Genomic DNA, 20,588 nt, shown 5'->3' with positions numbered 1-20,588 from the left:
TATATATATAGTATATATATATTATATATATATATGTAACCAGCGTGGAGTTGATTCCAATGCATATCGACCCTATAGGACAGAGTAGAAGTGCCCCATAGGGTTTCCAAGGCTACATATCTTTATGGAAGCAGATTACCTCATCTTTCTCCCACAGAGTGGCTGGTGGGTTCAAACCACTGACCTTTTGGTTAACAACTGAATGCCTTAATCACTGCACCATCAGGGCTCCTAGACACCCACCTAAGAAAACAAAAACCAAACTTACTGCCATCAAGTGGATTCGACTCATATTGACTCCTCCTTGGTTTCCGAGGCAGTATCTCTACGGAAGTAAATTGCCTAACCTTCCTTCCATGGAGTGGCTGGTGGGTTTGAACCACCGCCTTCTGGTTGGCAGTCAAATGCCTTAGGCACTACGCCACAAGAGCGCCTAGAAAGACCCCCAGTACACCTCCAATAAACCATGTTGGAAACAGTTGGTTTAAACCCAAACATACCAGTTGCTGTCAAGTCAATTCGGACTCATGGCAATACCACACATGACCTTTTAGAAGTACATCCCAGGCTTTTCTTCCAAGGTGCCTCTGATTGGGCTTGAACCACTAACCTTTCAGCGTGTAGTCGAGCAACTAGCCATTTGCACCACCCAGGTCCTGGTTTAAACCATTCAGAGGCTTTCCAGTTATAATTCCTCAGACTAGCAGCATCAGCATCACCCAGATACCTGTTAGAAATGCAAACTCTCAGACCCCACCCCAGACCTGTGAACTTGAAGCTCCAGGTTTGAGCCCAGGGATCTATGATTTCATAAGCCCAACTTCCAGGTAATGCTGATGCAAAGGTAAATCTAAGAAACACAAGAAAACTCTCTAGAGGAAGATCCAGTGAAGATGGCTCTTACAGAAAGGGAAGAATTTGCATGAACAGGACAAAGGGCAAGCCCTGCACAGGGGTCAGCAACAAGGTAGAACGTTCCAGGTGGAAAGTAGGTAGAGAAGAAATGAGCAAGTCAGGTACAGTCAGGGATGGGCCCCAGAGGAAGGGGCTTACCATTGGGGCCTCAGTCTTTTCTGGAGTCTGAACATCTGTGTCACTGGAGCTGCTGGACATGATGGAAGTGGAAGGACAAAGAGCCAGGAAGACAAGCCTGGGACAGCCCACAAACCAAGCAGCTCCAGCATTTGGGGTCAGACAGATCTGGGTTTGAGCATGTTTCTCAATCTCTCAGTTTCCTCCTCTGGATAACGTGGTTCATAACAGAATGTAAGTCTTGGGTATTCCATCGCAGGTTAAGGGTTGATCTTATCAGGATCTTGACCAATTGAGCCTTTACATGGGCGTGTTGAGGACAGAGGTAAAACGTAAGCTCAGGGAAGTGGCTGGACCTCGGTCCAGAGCTCAGGGTGCCCTGCAGACCCTAGCCTTCCCCTGCACTGATGTGAGCTGGTGGGGGGTGGTTTGGTAAAGGTAGTGATGTAATGGCCAGAGTGTTAAAATATCCTGCTGTTACCTAAATCAGGGCCTGGGGGATGACATGGGAAACCAGAGAATTGCTGCCTTCCAAAACTCTTGTCAGGAAGTCAGAGCGCATGGAGCAAGTGGCCCTAGTGAGGCTCCCAGCTCTTTATCTTCATCCTTGAGGGAAACCAAGTTAAGGATGCCCTCATATCTGAGGAAAGGTCTTTATGCCCTTCAGCTTTACAATCCTAAAGTCTTACAGAAATCCCGTATTAAAAATAATTCTGCTCACAAGCACTTTTCTCTAATTAGGGCAGTGCCGTTTCTGCCCCACTGGTGCGCTCTCTCACTCACTCAATAAATATCTATCAAGCACCTTACAGAGCCAGGCCCTGGTCTAGGTGTAGGGGACACAGATTGAAACCAAGCACATCAAAGGAGGAAGATATATGTGTAAACAAACAATGGTTCCACAGGCAGAATAAAATGATTGCTCCCTGGAGACACCATCGGGATGCTGTTGGGACTCTGAGGAAGTAGCAGATATTTCTGCTTGGAGGACCAGGGAAGGTTCCCTGGAGGAAGAAGCAGTGTTTGAGTGAAGCTTGCAAGCCCAGGAGCATTTCCACTAGCTGCAGAAGCCCTGGGGATTGGAAATCTCATCAGAATGTCGGCAGAGACTACCAAGAGGAGCCAGAGCTCACAGAGGGAACAAGCTGAGCTGACCTGCAGCTGGAGAAGCAAGGAGGGCATGACAGCCAAATCAGGAGATCACTTCCTCAGAGTCACTATGGCCCCTCCCAGGAAGTCCTCCTCAACCTCAGGGCCAGAGCCAGACCAAACCTGATCTAATTAAGGGCCTTCGTGGCCTGTAGAATTCTCAAGGTCCCACTGACCAGCCCCCAGCATGAGATGAGCATTCAAAGACCTGAGAAAAGGAGTTACAGGCCTGGAGCAATTGGAGTCCTTGGCCTCCTTTATGCCTAATGCTTGATTTTGCTCATCTTCCCCTACTGTAGTCCCAGGCAGTAATGAGAGTACTTCAAGGTTGTTACTCCTGACCTGAGACTAATGTACAGAAAAGCTTATGTGAACCCCTCTGGACAAATTTCACTATTCCTTTGCTCCAAGACTCATCAGAGGGGTGACCTCACCTACTTACAAAGGCGAGATGCTGAAGAGGTAACAGACATGAGGAAAGTAAGCTGGGGGTCAGTGGGGAGTAGTGGGGACGTAGTAACAGCCCCAGGCCCTGTCCAAAGGGGCAGCTGACCTCCACTCCAGCAGATACTTTGGGGCTGGTGGGGATGCAGATTCTCAAGAGAAATTGGGAATTCAGGGTTTTTATGTAAAATAGTTTCTAAATGTCATCAACTTGAAGACACTGTGAGAGAGCTCTATTTGGCATGTAGTGCTCACTGAGACTTAATGACCACAGTCCTGTCCATTGTCAAGGTGTTTGTCTCCTTTGATCATCTCTGCAACCCCCAGGCAAGTACCTTCACTTCTATTTTAGGGATGAGAAACCTAATGCTCAGACAGAGAGCCCTTCATTCAAAGGCTCCCAGCTAGGAAGTAACAGAGCTGGGATTCAAACTCAGCCGGGTTAGGCCCCACCTCAAACTGCTCTCCCACAGCGCTGGCATCAAGGCAGGAGGTTTGGGCCAGGAGAAGGAGTCGGGGCAGGGAGCATTGCTGCAGTGGGGTCTGAGCCCTCAGGCTTTGGCTTCCCCGAGAGCCCAGGAACTCTTTGTTCCTGTGAGGCTCTACTGCCACCTAGTGGTTACCACTCGACATTCAGGTTGGAGACCCTCCCAATCCCCCTTAGTCTCTCTCAGTGACAGGTTCCTGTGGATTTGGAAGACCTTGATTTGAGTCCTGTTTCCTTCACTTCTGCTTTAAGACTTCAGGCTGGATACTTTAAGGTTCTGAGCCTTCAGACTCATTGCTAAAATGGGGCAATAATTGTACTTCCCACCCATGAGTTCTTAGGGTTTAAATGAAAGGATGCAGATCAAGTGTTTAACATTGAGTGGCACAGTACAGGCCCACTTTGTCATTAAAAGCAAAAGACAACTGGATGGGCCCCTCTAGCCAACTTGTGTCCACACACCAGCCTCAGACAGGAGCCTTCTAGCTTAGCCTGACACCTCCAGTCACTCCACCTGATGCTGGTTTGATCTGGCCTCATGAATAGCCAGGAAGATTCTCACCCACTGCCACTATCATTAAGTTAATTCCAGCTCATAGTGACCCTGTAGAAAAGGGTAGAACTGCCCCGTGGGGTTTCTAAGGCTGTAAATCTTTTTAGAAGCACACGGCCTCATCTGTTTCCTTTTTCTGGGTTCAAACCACCAACCTTTTGGTTAGCAGCCAAATGCTTTAACCACTGCACCACCAAAGCTCCTTCAGGAAGACTCAAAACACTAAAAAACCAAACTCACTGCTGTGGAGTAGGATCCAACTCATAGCAACCCCTCCTTGGGTTTCCGAGGCAGTATCACTATGGAAGTAGATTTCCCAGCCTTCCTTCCAAGGAGTAGTTGGCAGATTTGAACCGCCAGCCTTCTGCTTAGTAGTCAAATGCCTTAGGCACTATGCCACCAAAGCTCCCTCAGGAAGACTCAGAGCCCCCTAAATCTCTCTCCTGGGAGCTAATTGTGGGAACTTGGAACCACAATAGTGTCATTTATTTTAGGGATAACGGCAGTTTTTTGGGTGGTTCCCTCTCCCAAAATTTTTTCTCTTCTAAATTTGTTGTGTGCCATTGAGTCGATTTAACTCATAGCAGTCCTATAAGACAGTAGACCTGGCCCATAGTAATCTTTATTGGAGCAGATTGACAGGCCTTTTCTCCCACAGCACTGCTGACCTTTCCGTTAGCAGCTGAGCACTTAACCATTGCACCACCAGGTCTCCTCTTTCTTTCTTTCTCTCTCTCTCCCCATTCCCTCTCTTTCTCTCTTCCTCCCTCCCTTCTTTCTTTCTTCCTTTTATAGTAGTAGAACCATTTTCTCATTGATATTTTACTTAAAAGGACAAGATTTTAAAAAATTAAGCAACTAGAAATGAAGCTCCCTGATTTGTGGGTGGTGGTGAGAAACCTGAATCTTCATTCCCACCTATCCCCAAACCTCTGAGGACCTACAGTTTGAAAAACAGTGCTTTAAGCATTATTCCCAGGAGACCCTAGTGTAGAAGTGCCAAGAAGGAGGTGATCTGTTACTCCATAAGCACCTACTGGCACAGATAAGTTTATGGGAGACTTGGATTCATGGGAATCAGCCCTGACTTTGAACGTTAATTCTACCCCTTTCTAGCAGTGTGGGCTTGGTCAAATTACTTGGGATTCCTACCCTGTGGAATAGGGTTCACAACAGTGTCCTCCTTGTAGATGGCTCTGAGCCCCTGGAAGCATCTGTAAACTGCAAAGTTCTGGGCAGCTGCAAGGGTGAGAAATCAGTGGAAGAGCTCTGCCAGGGCCCACCAACCTCCTCCCCTTCCCCAGTTCCTCCTCCCACACTCAGCTCCTATAATCCCAGGGTGATGGTCAAGGAGATAATCATTGCTACCTTTTTCTGACCACTCACTATCAGGGGCCATGCATTGCCCGTTAAAACCCATTGAGACCACACAGTCCTCTCTGCCTGCAGCTCCTGCTCCTGTGGCTCCTACCAAACCGCTGTCTCCAGGATGAGTGCCCTCAGGAACAATGCACTAGGGCCTGGGCCTGCCAGAGGAACACCAAAAGGGGGAAAGGGAACAGGCTTAGAGCTGGCAGCCAGGAAGGGGTTAATGGTGTGTGTTTGCTGTGTCTGTGTGTATGTGTGTGTCTGTAATGAGAATACACTGCCTCAGCCTCCCTGAATCTTAGTATTGGAAGAGAATGCCAAGACCACCCACCAAGAGCTGTTTTCTCCCTCTAACATTCCTCTCTGACAGGTGGCTGCCCAGCATCTGTTTACACACCTCCAGCGATGGGGAGCTCATTAGCATTCAGAGCAGCATCAGTTTTCAGGATGGTTTGAGGGTACAGCTGCATTTTTTTTTTTTTTTTTTTGCTTGTGTGTTTAGAAAAGTGTGTGTGAGGGCTCAAAGTCTGAAGTTTGTGGTTTCTCATGCCAGACCTCATTCCCCCACCCATCATCACCACTAACTAGTCTGTAAGATCTGTCTGCTTGCCTTACCCTGGGCACTCTCCTTGCAGCAGCTGGTAGCTTCTGAAATAGAAAAGCTTTAGCTTTGCATAGCATTTTAGCTCCCTTTACAAAACTGGATCCCCCAAGGGACCCTCTTAGCCACCAGACCACCCTGCCTCCCACTATTCCTATTTCTCATTTGATTTGATTTAGATGCAAGAATAAAGAAAGTGGAACATGAGCTTTGTGAGTGCAAGTGTCTGTCTTTCCTGTTCGTCACTGATCCCTAGGACAATGTGGCTCATACAGACACTCAGTGTATAGTGATGGATGGTTGGATGGATGGATGGATGGATAGATAAGTGGGTATGTGAATAGGTGGGTAGATGAGTGGATGGGTGGGCAGGGGGATGCATGGATCCGTGGATGAGTAGATGGATGAATGTGAGAAGAGAGAGTTCCTGGTAGATTTGGGAGGGCCCTAGGCTGCTTTATGTTCCCCTCTGCCATCACTTTCTCTTAGAGATTAGCAGTAGAGCAGTGGTCACTTGTTTGCAGGCAATGGTAGGTTCTGGTTGTTGCTTTTAATATTATTAATAACCCAAATATTTATTGCTCATATTTTCCCTGTAGTTTACATTCCGCAAACACTTTTCACGTACGTGGTCTTATTTGATCACCACGAGAGTTCTGTGAAGTTATTCTCCCCTTTTACAGATGAGGAAATTGAGGCCCAGATGGGTTCTGTGATTGGCCCTGGTCCCACCCAGCAATATGAGCTGGAATGGACTCTGTGCTTAGCCTATCTTCTCACAAGCATTCCCCTGTCCTGCTTAGCTGCTGAGATGTCCAATCTGAGTTGGTCACTGAAGCTGTCCCTGCCTGCCTGGGTAATCAGGGCTACTTCTCTGCTGAGATTTTCCTGGTGAAGCCAAAAGGGATTCACTGAAGAAAGTTCAAGGGCAGAGGGACCCTCTATACTTACTGCCCACACCTGAATGAATAAGACAGAGCTTGGGCAAACCACTTAACTCTCTGGATCGCAATGCCTTTATCAGTAAAATGGGATATATATGACACCCACATCACAGAATTGTCATAAGGCTTAAATAATATAATCAAACCATCCAACACCAACTGACCTGTTGTAAGCCCTTGGCTACAGATACTATCAGAGGGCAGAATGGGGATAATATGTGTGATTTAAAAGCTGGAAGAACCTTGGTTCAGATCCCTGCTTAATCACTTATTAGCTGTGGGACCTTACGTAAATTACTTGACCTCACTGAGCCTCTGCTCCTCGTTTCTGCATGAGGATGACAAACCTTGCTTGAAGGGTCATTGCTTGACATTATATCCCCAAATGTGGTATGCACAATCCTGGTGGTACATGTAGGAGCTCTGGTGGTGCAGTGGTTAAGGCATTCAGCTGCTAACCAAAATGTCGGCAGTTTGAACCCACAGTTGCTCCATGGGAGAAAGAAGAGGCAGTCTGCTTCAAAGATCTATAAAGATTTACAGCCTTGGAAGTCCTATGGGGGTCACTATGAATCAGAATCAACTTGATGGCAGTGGGTTTAGTGGTACAGGAGATGAATTTAGGTGGGATAGAGACCCACTATTGAAATTTTACCTGTTTCTTTTTCATGAGTAATAGAAAAAAATATATAAAAATCACATCAAAATCTTTTTCTTCATGTAACTTATTCCTTAGGAAATGCTGACCTTATAGTTTTAGTGATATTTAAAGACAGTAAGTGGTGCAGTTAAAGATAAAGATGTTAAATAAATAACGGTCCAGGTGGTATGCAGGGAGAGTAACAATTAAGAAAGTGGGCTGAGGATAGAGTTTGCTTCACTAGGGTGAAATGACAGAGAAGAATGCCAATAATGACAACCAAATGTAGTACCTGGTGGCCCTAACTGAATCCTAGACTGAAAGAAAAAAAAAATGCTACCAAGGACATCATTAAGTCAAGTTGTTGTTGTTGTTATGTGCGACTCATAACGACCCCTCCTTGGGTTTCCGAGGCAGTATCACTACAGAAGTAGGATTGCCCAACCTTCCTTCCGAGGAGTGGGTGGTGGGTTTGAACCGCCAGCCTTCTGGTTAGCAGTCAAGTGTCTTAGGCACTATGCTACCAGAGCTCCTTAAGTCAAGTTACAAATTGGTATATGGATGGCAATTTAGCTAAAACATGTTATCAAACTTAAATTTGCTAGAATTGATAACTGTGCTATGCTTATGTAAATGAATATCCCTATATGTAACTAAGAACATCCTTATCTTTTATGTAAGAGGTAAAGGGCCCTGAGATATGTAAACTTTTTTTTTAATTATGACTTGTGAATTTAATTGTAAGTTGGGTGAAAGTTTACAGAACAAATTTGATTTCCATTCAACAGTTCATACATATTTTGTTTCATGGCACTGATTGCAATCCCCATAATCTAACAGCTCTCTCCACTTCCTCCCTATGGTTACATTTTCCCTGTGTCCTTCTTTCCTGTGCATTCCTGCCATCTGAGCTATCTCCCTGTGCAAATACTACCCTTCTAATCTTCCACAGTTGACTGTTTTAAGGAGTATACCTGCCTGGTGTAATTGTTCACCTTGTAGGCCTGTCACTTGTTTGGCTGAAGCTATTAGAATGAATTCAATTCCAAGCCTAAAGGGTGACTAGGGTCCACAGTCTGGGGGGTTTCACCAGTCTCTATCAGACCAGTAAACCTGGTCTTTTTTATGATTTAGAGTTTTGTCCCACATTTTTCTCCCACTCTGTCCACGATCTCTTGCACTGATCCCTTTCCAAGTGTTGACAATGGTAGCCAGGCACCATCTGGATCTTCTGGTCTCATGGTCATATAGGCTGAGGTTCTCATAGTACACTAGTCCCTTAGACTATTTGTTTCCATGCATCTTTGATTTTCTTCATTCTCCTTTGCTCCACATGCAGGGAGACCAATTGTTGCATCTTAGATGGCTGCTTATAATATTTTAAGATCCCAGTTGCTTGTAACTTTAAATGGTTTGGAAAAAATTGTGTGTGTGTGTGTGTGAATGTATATATATGGAGTTCCTAGATGAATCAAATGGTTAATACATTCACTGCTAACCAAACTGTTGGTGGCTTGAGTCCACCCAGAGACACCTCAGAAAAAAACCTGGTGACCTACTGCTGAAAAATCAGCCATTAAAAGCCCCAGGAAGCACACTTTTACCCTGATACATGTGGGGTTGCTGTGAATCAGAATAGACTAGACAGCAACTGGTTTGGTTTGGGTTTTGTGTGTGTGTATGTGTATATGTATGTATTTACACTGTCTTAGTTATCCGGTGCTACTGTAACAGAAATATCACAAGTAGATGGCTTTAAAGAACCAAAATTTGATGGCAGTGGGTTTAGTGGTACAGTCCCCTTTCCTCCCAGTTTAGGGGACTAGAAGTCGGAATTCAGGGCACTGGCTCTAGGGGAACTCTCCCTGTCAGCTCCGGGGGAGGATACGTGTCTCAGTTCCTGTAGCCCCAGGTTCCTGAGTTCCTTGGCAATCCCCCATGTGTTTCTTCTGTCTTCCCCTGTTTGTGCTTGCCTCTCTCTGTCTGTGCAGCTCTTTATATCACTCAGAAGTAATACAGTGACATGTCCTCATTAATATAACAAAGAAAACCTATTCCAAACAGGGTTACATCCACAGTCAGGATCCAACATGTGTATGTGGGGGGGGGGGGGGCTATGTGTGTGTATGCCTTTAAGTGCATGTAATTATTCCTTCATTCATTTGTATGGAGGAAAAGAACAAATGAGAAAGCAAATGGGAGTACTAGAGCAATCTAGGTAATAGATGTCCTCTGAATTATTATTATTATTTACAATTTACACAAATTTGAAATTATTTCCAAATAAAAAGTTTTTTAAAAAAAAAAAAATGCAAGTCAAGTTCACAGCACAGCGCCCAGCTATGGAAGGCACTCAGCGAACTCTCCGGCTCTCTCTTCTTCTCTCCTGCTCAGTGTGGAGACGGTGAATGACGGGCAGTTTCACAGTGTGGAGCTGGTGATGCTGAACCAGTCTCTGAACCTGGTGGTGGATAAAGGAGCCCCCAAGAGTTTGGGGAAGCTCCAGAAGCAGCCAGCAATGGGCATCAACAGCCCTCTCTACCTTGGAGGTAAAGTCCTTCTCCCAACCACCCCACTTCTTCCACCCATCTGCCCTGTGTGCTTGGGTACCCACACCTAGGTGCATGGGCAAATATTCTGCTGCTCTTTTCTCTGCAACCCCTGCTGAAGCCAATCCAGGAAGTCTTCTTGGAGGAAGGGACAACCAAGCTGATTCCTAAAGCGTAAATAGGTATTACCCAAGTCATAGAGAAAAGAGTACTCCAGACTGAGGAACAGTGTGTGTAGATGCTTAGAAAGGAAAGAGAGAGAGATGGTGGCTCCTTCTGAAACTCTAAGTTGGGAGCAGGAGGGGTGAGAAGAGAAGCAGCACGAGATGAGGGCAGGGTCCAGGCCCTGCCATCTGCTGGCCTCAGGTCACATTCCCTCTGCTTTGCCACCTCCTCAGACACTCTGAAAGGGAGCTCTGGTGGCATAGTGCCTAAGGCACTTGACTGCTCACCAGAAGGCTGGCGGTTCAAACCCACCAGCCACTCCTCAGAAGGAAGGTTAGGTAATCTACTTCCATAGTGATAGCACCTCAGAAACCCAAGGAGGGGTCACTGTGAGTCGGATCTGACTCCACGGCAGTGAGACACTGTGAGGCTCAGTTTATAAAGGCAGCAGAACATATTTAAGATTAAGGTCATATAAAGGCCAAATGGAAATGTAGCCACCTGTCTGGCAGGGCCTGGGCCTTGAACATAGCCCTTGGGCCAGTAGTTCCCAAAGTGCAGAAAAGTCCCCTGACCAGCTTGTTCAACACGGAGATTCCTGAGAATTCCCCCAAAGAATCCATCTCCGAAAGGGCTGGAATTGGTCCAGTAATCTACATTGTTAACAGATAGTCCAGGTGCAGGGGGTCCAGGAATGCTCTTGGCCCAGAGCAGTCCCAGCTTCCCCCAGATAAAGGGCTACTGCTCCCCTCCCCATTCATCTGCTCCAGTGGTAGCTGGAGCAAGCCTGGGTCCTCTGGTTCCACTTTCAGGCCAGTCTCAGGCTCCCATCAGGAGGGAGGGGGAGTCAACACAAATCAGACTTTATTGAAAGGCAAAGTAGGTCTTTACCAATTACCTCTTCAAGACACTGAGAAGGGCAGTGGGCATCAATAGACTTCTCTATCTTGCAGCACATAAAAAAAAACAAAACAGCTTAGAAACCTCTTTCTCTCCAAAGTTCCACTGACCAAGGCTGCTGCCCAAAATCTCTCCTTTCTCCCCCAGATTCTAGCTCGTCCGCCCTGTGTTCTCTTAGCTCATTCAGGGGCTATAACGAAAGTCTGCGGAGACTGGTGGGGTCAGTGGAGTCATTTGGTGTCCCACCCCCACCCAAAATGGATAGTCAGTCACTCTGGTCAGCTGTGGCCACATGGCAGTTAGTGATCAGATGGCCTCATTGTCCTGGACAAGTCTGAAATTTGGATTCTTATATAAAATAGCCTATATTTAAATATTGGCACTTAAGTGCTTTAAAGAGTCACAGGGTGGTACAAAGAATACATGTCCTTGTGTGGACAAGGCTGAGGTGTGGCCTGTCACCTTGGTTTAAGCAGCAGAGGCCCAACACTGTAAATACTTAGCCACGAGAACCATAGAGACCTCTTCCTGCTTCGAAGGGGAGGACTGGGTCAGCAGAACAGGGGAGGGTCTTCAGAATGCCATCTTAGTGCTCCCTTCTGCAGGTATCCCCACCTCCACGGGCCTCTCAGCCCTACGCCAGGGTGGCGACCGGCCACTGGGCGGCTTCCATGGCTGCATCCACGAGGTGCGCATCAACAATGAGCTGCAGGACTTCAAAGCCCTCCCCCCACAGTCGCTGGGCGTCTCACCAGGCTGCAAGTCCTGCTCTGTGTGCAAGCACGGCCTGTGCCGCGCGGTGGAGAAAGACAGCATGGTGTGCGAGTGTCACCTGGGCTGGGCCGGCCCACTCTGCGACCAAGAGGCTTGGGACCCCTGCCTTGGCCACAGGTCAGTGTCCCAAGATCCCTGGGCATTTTGGGGCTCCCGGCATGGACTCGGTCCCTGCCCCGCACTCCTGCCTCTCCCTGAGAAATGGTGCTAATGAAGCCACAGGCATAGTAGTTCAGCTCTAGATAGGCTTGGTGTAGGGTGTGGCTGCTTAAAAGGTACAGATAGTAAATGTACAGGCCTCAACAGCTAAACATACATGCCCCAATGGCAGGTCTCACAGAGTCATTAATATGAGAGGGCTTTGCACAAAACATTCCAGGGATGTCTCTGCCAAGCTGCCTTTAGAACCTGAACAGAGGCGCAGCAAGCTCCTGTGCTATGTCTGTGTGAGTAAGAAGAGGGTGCCCCCTTTGGGCTGATGCATTCCCATGGGCACTGGGCTTGATGAATAGTCAGGGTGAGTGTCAGCCCCAATTTGGCTTCCTCCTGAGCTGCTGCCCATGCAGCTGTACACAGCAGCCGTGAACTGGGATCACATTGAATGATTTAATCATTCATTTATTCAATAAATATTTATTGAGGGCCTACCATTCTCTGACTCATGGTTAGGAAATCTCAATCAGACAAAAAGGACACCAGAGCCAATATAGGTAATTTGGTTGGCTGAACAAGTTGGAAAATGGCATTTTCAATCAAGAATAAGGAGCTGTTAGGGTTTGAGTTTCCTGGCACTTGGTACTATAATTAATGTGAATCCTAACTTTTGAGTGTCATCCCAGTAGGGACAATGATGCATCATGGTTCAGAATCTAGGCTTTGGAATTACACACTTGGCCTCAGTTTTCTCATCTCTGAGATATGGATAAGACTATCTACTGCACAGAAGCAGCAGAGGAAGGGTTTTTGTGGAAATCAAGAGTGATGCTAGGTGTAAAGCACTTAATACAATGCTTGACATGTAGCAAGTGGTAGCTGCTGATAGGAGTCATAGCTATGGTGGTGGGTGGCGGTTATGGTGGTAGTTGCCATAGTCATAGTAGTAAGAGTGTTATCATTACTTAAAGTGATAGAGCAATTAAAATGCTTACTGTAAGTTCAGATTCTTCCAAGCAGTGGCTTGCCGTTTAGATGTGAGGATTCTGATGTCTATGTGTAAAACAACAAGCCAGCCAGCTTCTGTTGAGGTCATACCTGGCAGTGAACATTAAATGATGCTAAAAAGCCTCCACCAGATTGTTCACTGGAGCAGGGTATTTCAGATAAGAGGGCTGGAGGAAGGCAGACCATGGGTTGGAGAAGGCCTTTTGGGCTGTACTCAGCCCTGGGTCCCACAGCCCCAGAAAGTGAGCTAGGCCTGGTTGGAGCCTGGGCCCTGGGCATGTGAACAGAGGAAGCCTCTAGCAGCATAGACTCCACTCATTCCCCCTTCTCATCCTCTCCTCTGCCCCCAGCTGCAGCCATGGAAAATGTGTGGCAATTGGCACCTCATACATGTGCAAGTGTGCTGAAGGCTATGGAGGGGCCTTGTGTGACTACAAGAATGATTCTGCCAATGCCTGCTCAGTCTTCAAGTGTCACCATGGGCAGTGCCACATCTCTGATCGAGGGGATCCCTACTGCCTGTGCCAGCCCGGCTTTAGTGGCGAGCACTGTGAACAAGGTGAGTCATCTGTGCCTGGGAAGGTAAGCTGAGAGGGTCAGAATTGGACTCCAGAGTCAGACTGCCTGGGTTGCAGGTCTAGCTGTGCCTCTTAGTGACATCGGTCAAGTCACTTAATCTTTCTAACCCTCAATTCCCTCATCTTGAAAATTAGAGTAAAGTAGTACCTTCCTTACCTGTTGTTCTGTAACATATTATCCTGGAACATAGCAGCTCAAAACCACAATAAACATTACTGCCTTCACAGTTCTTAAAGACCGTAGATTCAGAAGTGCCTCAGCTGGGTAGACCTAGTTGGGGTCTCTTGAGGCTGCGTTCAACACAGTCATGGCTGAAGTTATTTGGAGGCTTAACTGAGGCTGGAGGATCTGCTTGGTACACTGACATGGTGTTGGTTGTTGGCAAGAGGCCTTAATTCTCCCTATATGAGTGTCTACACAGGCTACTCAAGGGTACTCACGACAGGGCAGCTGGCTTCACCTAGAGTAAACAATGAAAGATAGAGTAAGGAAGTTACACACTTCACACCATCATTTCCACAGTCATGCTGGTTACCCACATCAGCTGTATTCAGTGTGGGAGGTGACTACATAGAGGACATGGATACCAGGAAATGGGGTACCATGGAGGCTGGCTACCCGACTTCCTACAGGGTGCCTGTGAGGATTAGAGATGTAAGGTGCCTGACACTGACACCTGGCACTGTCATCCAGTGCTAGGAATTTGATAGCTGAACTACGTCGTAGTCTTTTAAAAAAAAAAAAAAAAAACCTACTGCCATCGAGTCGATTTCAACTTATAGTGACCCCACTGGGTTTCTAAGGCAGTAAATCTTTACAGGAGTAGATTGCCCCATCTTCCTTCTGTAGAGCAGCTGGTGGGTTTGAACTGCCAACCTTCTGGTTAGCTGTCAAATGCCTTAGGCACTATGCCACCAGAGTTCCTTACCTAGTTCTATTAAAAATCCAGTTTAAGATGCTTAAGGCTGGAGGCAGCATTGTTATCATGATAAAGAAGAGTGAGCTCTGCACTTAGAACCTGTCTGACCTTGAACAATATGCTTCACCTCTCTGGGCCTCAAATTTCCTCACTTGTACAGTGCAGATGAGTCGTGGCACCTACTGCATAGGCTGATTGTAAGGATTAAGTGATATACTAAATAAAAGATCACAATTTAAGATACTTTTGGGTTTTTAACAGTTTATAAGTGAATGATAAATGATATATAAACCAAGAATCAAATTAATTTAAAGATGAAAAAATAAGTGCGGAAGATGATCATCAGTGGGCTTTTGTGGGGAGGAGGGAGTATGAGCCATTTGGGTTGTTGACTTTTTCTCTTCTTTATCAACTATCAGTCCTTGAGCTGTCATGCCTTCAAAACTAACCCACACCATAACCACTCAGTGTGGCCCCCTGGCCAGCAGCCTTGACATCACCCAGGAGCTTGTGACAAATGCAGATTCTCAGGCCCCAGCCCAGCTCTTTTCGGTCAGAACTTGCATTTTAACAAGGGCTTCTAGTGATTCATATGCACATTAAAGCTCCAAAAGTTGTTCCACCATCTTGTTCCAACCCTCCCATCAGGAGCAGACAACAGTTCTTAGTCATAAACATGAAATTTCTCGCCTCAGTCAGTGGCCCCTTTATTGTGTTAATTTTGAAATGAACTCCCTTCAAATTAAAACTGTTCTGTCTCGCCTTGAGGTTTGTTCTCCTGTGTGGAAACTGAGACAGCTTCCTCCCTGACAGCAGAGTCCTAGGCAGACCACCCCCTGTCACTGGAGAACTCTTTTTATACCTAGATTAAATACTACTCTTAACCAAAACTGATCATTTTTTAAAAACTTTTTCATTAAATGATTTATTTTGAAACAACTTCAGACATACAGAAAAATTGCCAAGATAGCATACACAGCTCTCATCTCCCCTTCACCTAGATTCCTCAACTGTTAACATTTCACCATAGTTGCACCCTTGCTCTCTCCCCCTTATTGCACACACACTCACACACACACACACACTCTTTCTTGTTAGTCTCGTTCTGATCATTTAAATAATCTCATGGTTTACAAGACTGTATCAAGCTTAATAAAATTCACATGACATTATATTAAAACACCTAAAGCTTTTAAATGCATAAAGCACTTTGTCACTCTCCATCTTTTCTGATGTTTCTAACAATCTTGAGGAAGTAGGAAGGACAGGTAAATGTGTCACCATTTTCCGGACAAGAAAACTGAGGCTCAGGGATGACAGGTGACTTGTCTAAGGCTGGGTAGCTGAAGATGCTGGCTCTAAGTCCACTGCTCTTATCCTCAGGGCCTCGTTCCAGACATTCTCCCAATGCAGTGAAGACAAAAGAGAGGTGAAGAGGTTGAGTTGAGTCGGAGTCCAGGATATTCAAGTAGATATAGGGATCCCCTCCCTCTCCTTCCAGTTACTCCTAGAACTTCTGGAAAGTCTCATTCCCACTGTCTTTGCCTCATTAGCTCCTACTCCTCACCATTTTTTTTCTTTAATTTTTATTGTGATTTGGGTGAAAGTTCACAGAACAAAGTCATTTTCCGTATAGCAATTCATACGTTTCATGACATTGACTACAATCCCCACAATGACAGCTCTCTTCCTACTTCCTCTCTGTAGTTACCTCTTTCCTGTGTCCTTCTTTCCTATGCATTCCTGGCCTCTGAGCTCTTTCCCTGGGCAAATACGGCCCTTCTGATCTCCCATGACTGATCACTCTAAGGAGTATATCTACCTGGTGTAAATGTTCACCCTACATGCATGTCTATTGTTTGGCTGAAAACCACGGCAGTGAGTGAGTTCAATTCCAGGCCTGAAGGGTAACTAGGGGCCATAGTCTTGAGGTCCTCATCTGTTCTCAGAGAAGCATCTCAGGCCAGGTCAAGTTTCTTGGCTATGTGCTCTTGTACAAACAGGTTCCTTTACTTTGGAGAATCTACTTCAGTTTCTCATTACAAATATATTCACTTAAATGATTATATAATTAGTGTCCAGACTCTAAACAAAAGAAAAAAAGGCAACTGGGAGTAATGGAGACTGGAGAAAACTAGAGGGCTCCTGCTCTGTCTAAAGTACCCAACTTCAGCAATACAGACATGCAGGATCAGCTTTGCCATCTCTGGTTTTCAAAGAAACCAAAAATCCAAAATTTAGGTGAAAGTTCCTGGTTTTTAAATGTTTTACTTAATTTACTTTTTAAGCTTGTATAAGGCAATCAAAACATGTCTGCAGAGAGGATCTGCTCACAGTCTACTAGTTTGCAACTTATGGTTAGGACTTTAAGTTCCTTAATGGCAGGGACTAAGTGAACTTTGGTTACCATATCTTCAGGGCTTAGTTATATCCTCTGAGTCTAGTAGAGTCTGGCACAGAAAAAGCACTTACTGTTTGTGGAATAGTTGGGTGGATGGATGGATGCATGCATGGACACATGGATGTATGGATGAGTGAAAGAATATGTATGGTCTTCAGATCACCAAGTGTTTCAGAACAGCCTACTTGGGAACTGCCCATGGTCCTGCCAGCCCTCTACACAACCAGAGCCCTGACCCTCCCTCTTCTGCCCTCTGCAGAGAATCCATGCCTGGGGGAGGTAGTCCGAGAGGTGATCCACCGCCAGAAAGGCTATGCATCATGCGCCACAGCCTCCAAGGTGCCCATAATGGAATGCCGTGGGGGCTGTGGGCCCCAGTGCTGCCAGCCCACCCGCAGCAAGCGGCGGAAATATGTCTTCCAGTGCACGGATGGCTCCTCATTCGTGGAAGAGGTGGAGAGACACTTAGAGTGTGGCTGCCACCCCTGTGCCTAAGCCTCTCTTCCCAACTGCCCACCACCTCTTGGACTCCATCTTGGTGAGGTTGGGACTGCAACATGGAACCCCCTTGAGATTCAGAGTGAGGGAGAGGAAGCTGCAGAAGAAGAAAAAGAAGAAGAGAATATTAAGTATATTGTAAAATAAACAAAAAATAGAACTTATTTTTATTATGGAAAGTGACTATTTTCATCTTTTATTATATAAATATATCACACCGTCTGAGTATATGTACCAAATAGTGAGTTATTTTTACCAAGTTTGTTTTGTGTTGTGTTATTTGTTGTGCTTTTATAAACAGCTGTTTAAAATTTTAAGGAAAAAAAAGACTAATAAAAATGTTTTAAAACAAAAGGATAAGAATAAAGAAGTCATAGACTGAGGAAGAAGAAGGAAGTTTTTATATTCATGAAACAATATCATGTCAATAGAAACTAAGACCCGCTTACTGAACTCAGGAAAAGGAATGATACAAGGGAGAGAGAGAGAGAGAAGGAAAAATTATTTCTCCTTGTTTTAGTCCCCCTTCTCCTTTTTTTAAATTCCCACCTTAAGCATTCAGCTCTTATAACAGTGTTGGTTAGCACTCAGGAAAAGGAATGATACCAGAGAGAGAGAGAGAAGGAAAAATTATTTCTTCTTGTTTCAGTCCCCTTTCCCTTTTTTAAAAATTCCTGCCTTAAGCATTCAGTTCTTATAACAGTGTTGGTTATCGTTGCCCGAGCTGTCCAGGAAAAGCTAAGACCCAAAGTAGCTTTTGCCTTTTCTGCCTCCCCAACAGATCTGAGCCCTCTGAGAGACGACTCTTCTCCTTCCTTGGCCCTGGTCTGAACTCCACCACATGTTTGATCTGGGCCTGTTTTGCCAGATTTTAAGAGCTGCTCTTTTTCTGCCTCTTCCCCTCACCCCCAAGAGCACAGTCCTTCTGGGTAGGGTGAGAGAACAGGCCATGCTGTCTCCTCAGCCCCATTCACTGGTCCTTTAGAGAATTCTGAGCCACCACCTCCCTCAGCCACCTTCCCATGGGAATGCAATACCAGGAGAACAGATGCCAGGGTTGCTGAAATGAGGAAGGCCTGAAGCCAAGCCTGCCCACAGCACTGGCTGACATCTGATTGTAGAAGGTCCTTGAAAGCTTTTGCTGTGGGACAGTCTTCTGCTGCCTGGCCCTTCAGGCCACCAGCATAATGACAAAGACCCCCTTGCCCACCTTGAGTCCTCTTAACGTTGCAATGTACATCTAGCTGTATCTCACTGTATCCATGGAACCCTCCCTCACCCCCCCAGAATGGGTCAAGCAGTATAGCCCCATCAGCAAAATGGGAACAGACGCCTCTCTGAGGCTCTGTCACTTGCCTTAAGCCACACATCTCATTAGCAGTAGAGACAGGCCTAGAGCCCAGACTCAAAGCTCTAGATTCTTTCTTCATGTTTCCTACTGTTGTTATTTGCCATCAAGTCGGACCCAACTCATAGTTTCCTACTAGAAAGGGAAAATGAATGTTTTGTTTTGTTTTTTCTTCTGCATTATTCCTACTTTTTGTTTCTAACTTGTTCATTCCTTGGTCTCTCTAGTATCCAAAAAGCTTCCAGAAAGTGCAATTTTTGTATCGAGGCAATATGGGCAGAGTCAGCCATTCCAGCCTTCTCATTCCATTCCAAGAACTAAACATCCCTTCCTACAAGGAACTTCCCTGCCACTTGTCCTTTCCATCTCTTTCTCCCCTGCTCTCTGTCACATTAGTACATGTAGCCCAGGGTCTTGGCTGTTCAGACCAACTCCCTGTCTCTCACTATCCATCTTACCTCCCCCAATCTCTATACCAGAAGTTTTAGGGGGGATATTTGGGACTCAATCACCTTTCATCTCTGATTGTCTCCAGTGAAGCCTAGTTCTTTGAGGACCAGGGGTGGGCCAAAGGCACAAAGAATAAAGAAGGGATAATGAAAAGTAAGGAAGATGGGGAAACACAAGCCAAGTGGAAGGTGAGAGGAAAGGAGAGGGGGGAAGGAAAGAAAATATGGGGAAGGGAAGAAAGAAGATTGGTGAAGAGAGGAGGGAGGGAAGGATATTGTCTTAGTTATTTAGTGCTGCTAGAACAGAAATACCACAACTGTCTGGCTTTAACTAACAAATTTCTTCTCACAGTTTAAGAGGCTGGAAGTCTAAATTCAGCGCACCAGCTCTAGGGGAATGCTATCTTTCTGTGTCAGCTCTGAAGAGCATCTTTGTCTCCTTTCAGCATCTGTTGGCCTGGTCTTCCTTGTAGATCTCCATATGTCTTGGCATCAGTCTTCCCCTGGATCTAGGAGGTTCTTAGCGCAGGGATCCCAGGTCCAAAGGATATGCTCCACTCCCAGCTCTTCTTTCTTGGTGGTACTGAGGTCCCTCCCTCTCTGCTCACTTCTCTCTCCTTTTATCTCTTGTAAGACAAAAGATGATGCAGGCCACACCCAAGGGAAACTCCCCTTACATCATCAGATCAGGGCTGTGACAACTGAGTGGCTGATCCTATCAAATCATATCATTACATAACTGCCAAACCACTGAGAATCATGGCCCAGCCAAGTTGACACATATTTTGGGAGGGACACAATTAAATCCATGACAGATATGTTGGAGGGATTAATTTAAAACTATATACATTGATATTTATTATTATCCAGGTACTATACTTTATGATAGGTTTGTATTAAATATTAATAGCTAACATTTATTTAGCACCTATTCATGATATACCAGATACCATTCTAATTGCTTTATATATTCATTTTATTCTTAAAACAACCTACAGTAAAGGCATTATTAACCCATTTCACAGTTGAGTGAACCGAGGCACAGAGAAGTTAAAGAACTTGCCCAAAATCATCTATCTAATACATTGTGAAACCAGGATTTGAGTCCAGGGTGCCTGGCTCTAGAGCTTCCTCACTTAACCACTAAACTGTACTGCCTTTCATGGGAAAGAAACATATCCTACTGCTAAGAAGCCTCTAAGCTGGGATAGAAATGGTCACAGAAATAGAAAATTCCTTTATTATACAATGACAGTTTAAATGAGAAGTGGCTGTCCAAAGCAGAGAAATTCCAACCTTGAGTCTTAAAGGGTACATAGGAGTTTGTCAGGGGGCAGAAGAGGCATTGACAGTCCAGGGAATGGTCTATAAAAAGCAGTGTAATGTGCAAGAGCTTAGCATGTTTGGGTAACAGAGATCTAGAATAGCAAGAATGTGATGGCATGCATGATGAAAAAGTAGACAGGAAAGCAGGGACTGGACCACATAGGGCCATGTGTGCCAAGGTACAGAGAACCAGCAAGGACTTATAAGCAAGGGGAAAGCAAGGCAAGTGCTTTTTTAGGAAAAGAGCTGGTGGTAAAGTAGAGAACTGCCTAGAAGAGATGTGAGCTCTGCCACCTCAAAT

The 20,588-nt window shown here is 45.6% G+C and overlaps 1 protein-coding gene across 1 annotated transcript in view; it reads left to right on the top strand.

The window, feature by feature from the left end:
• The window catches only part of SLIT3 (slit guidance ligand 3), a 953,284-nt gene extending 936,123 nt beyond the window's left edge, over nucleotides 1-17,161 (top strand). Inside the window, exons 33-36 of the mRNA XM_007939744.2 lie at nucleotides 9,613-9,767; nucleotides 11,438-11,723; nucleotides 13,118-13,326; nucleotides 16,926-17,161. Of these exons, the coding sequence (XP_007937935.1) occupies nucleotides 9,613-9,767; nucleotides 11,438-11,723; nucleotides 13,118-13,326; nucleotides 16,926-17,161 (886 nt within the window). The remainder of the gene's footprint in view (nucleotides 1-9,612; nucleotides 9,768-11,437; nucleotides 11,724-13,117; nucleotides 13,327-16,925) is intronic.
• Nucleotides 17,162-20,588: the final 3,427 nt, after the last annotated feature.

This window comes from Orycteropus afer, unplaced genomic scaffold (assembly GCF_000298275.1).
Source record: "Orycteropus afer afer isolate SDZICR_OR568_19922 unplaced genomic scaffold, OryAfe1.0 scaffold00062, whole genome shotgun sequence".
In the NCBI taxonomy this organism is placed as follows: Eukaryota; Metazoa; Chordata; class Mammalia; order Tubulidentata; family Orycteropodidae; genus Orycteropus; species Orycteropus afer.
Note: the sequence above shows the minus strand (reverse complement) of the source record. Positions and strands in the feature narration are given on the sequence as shown.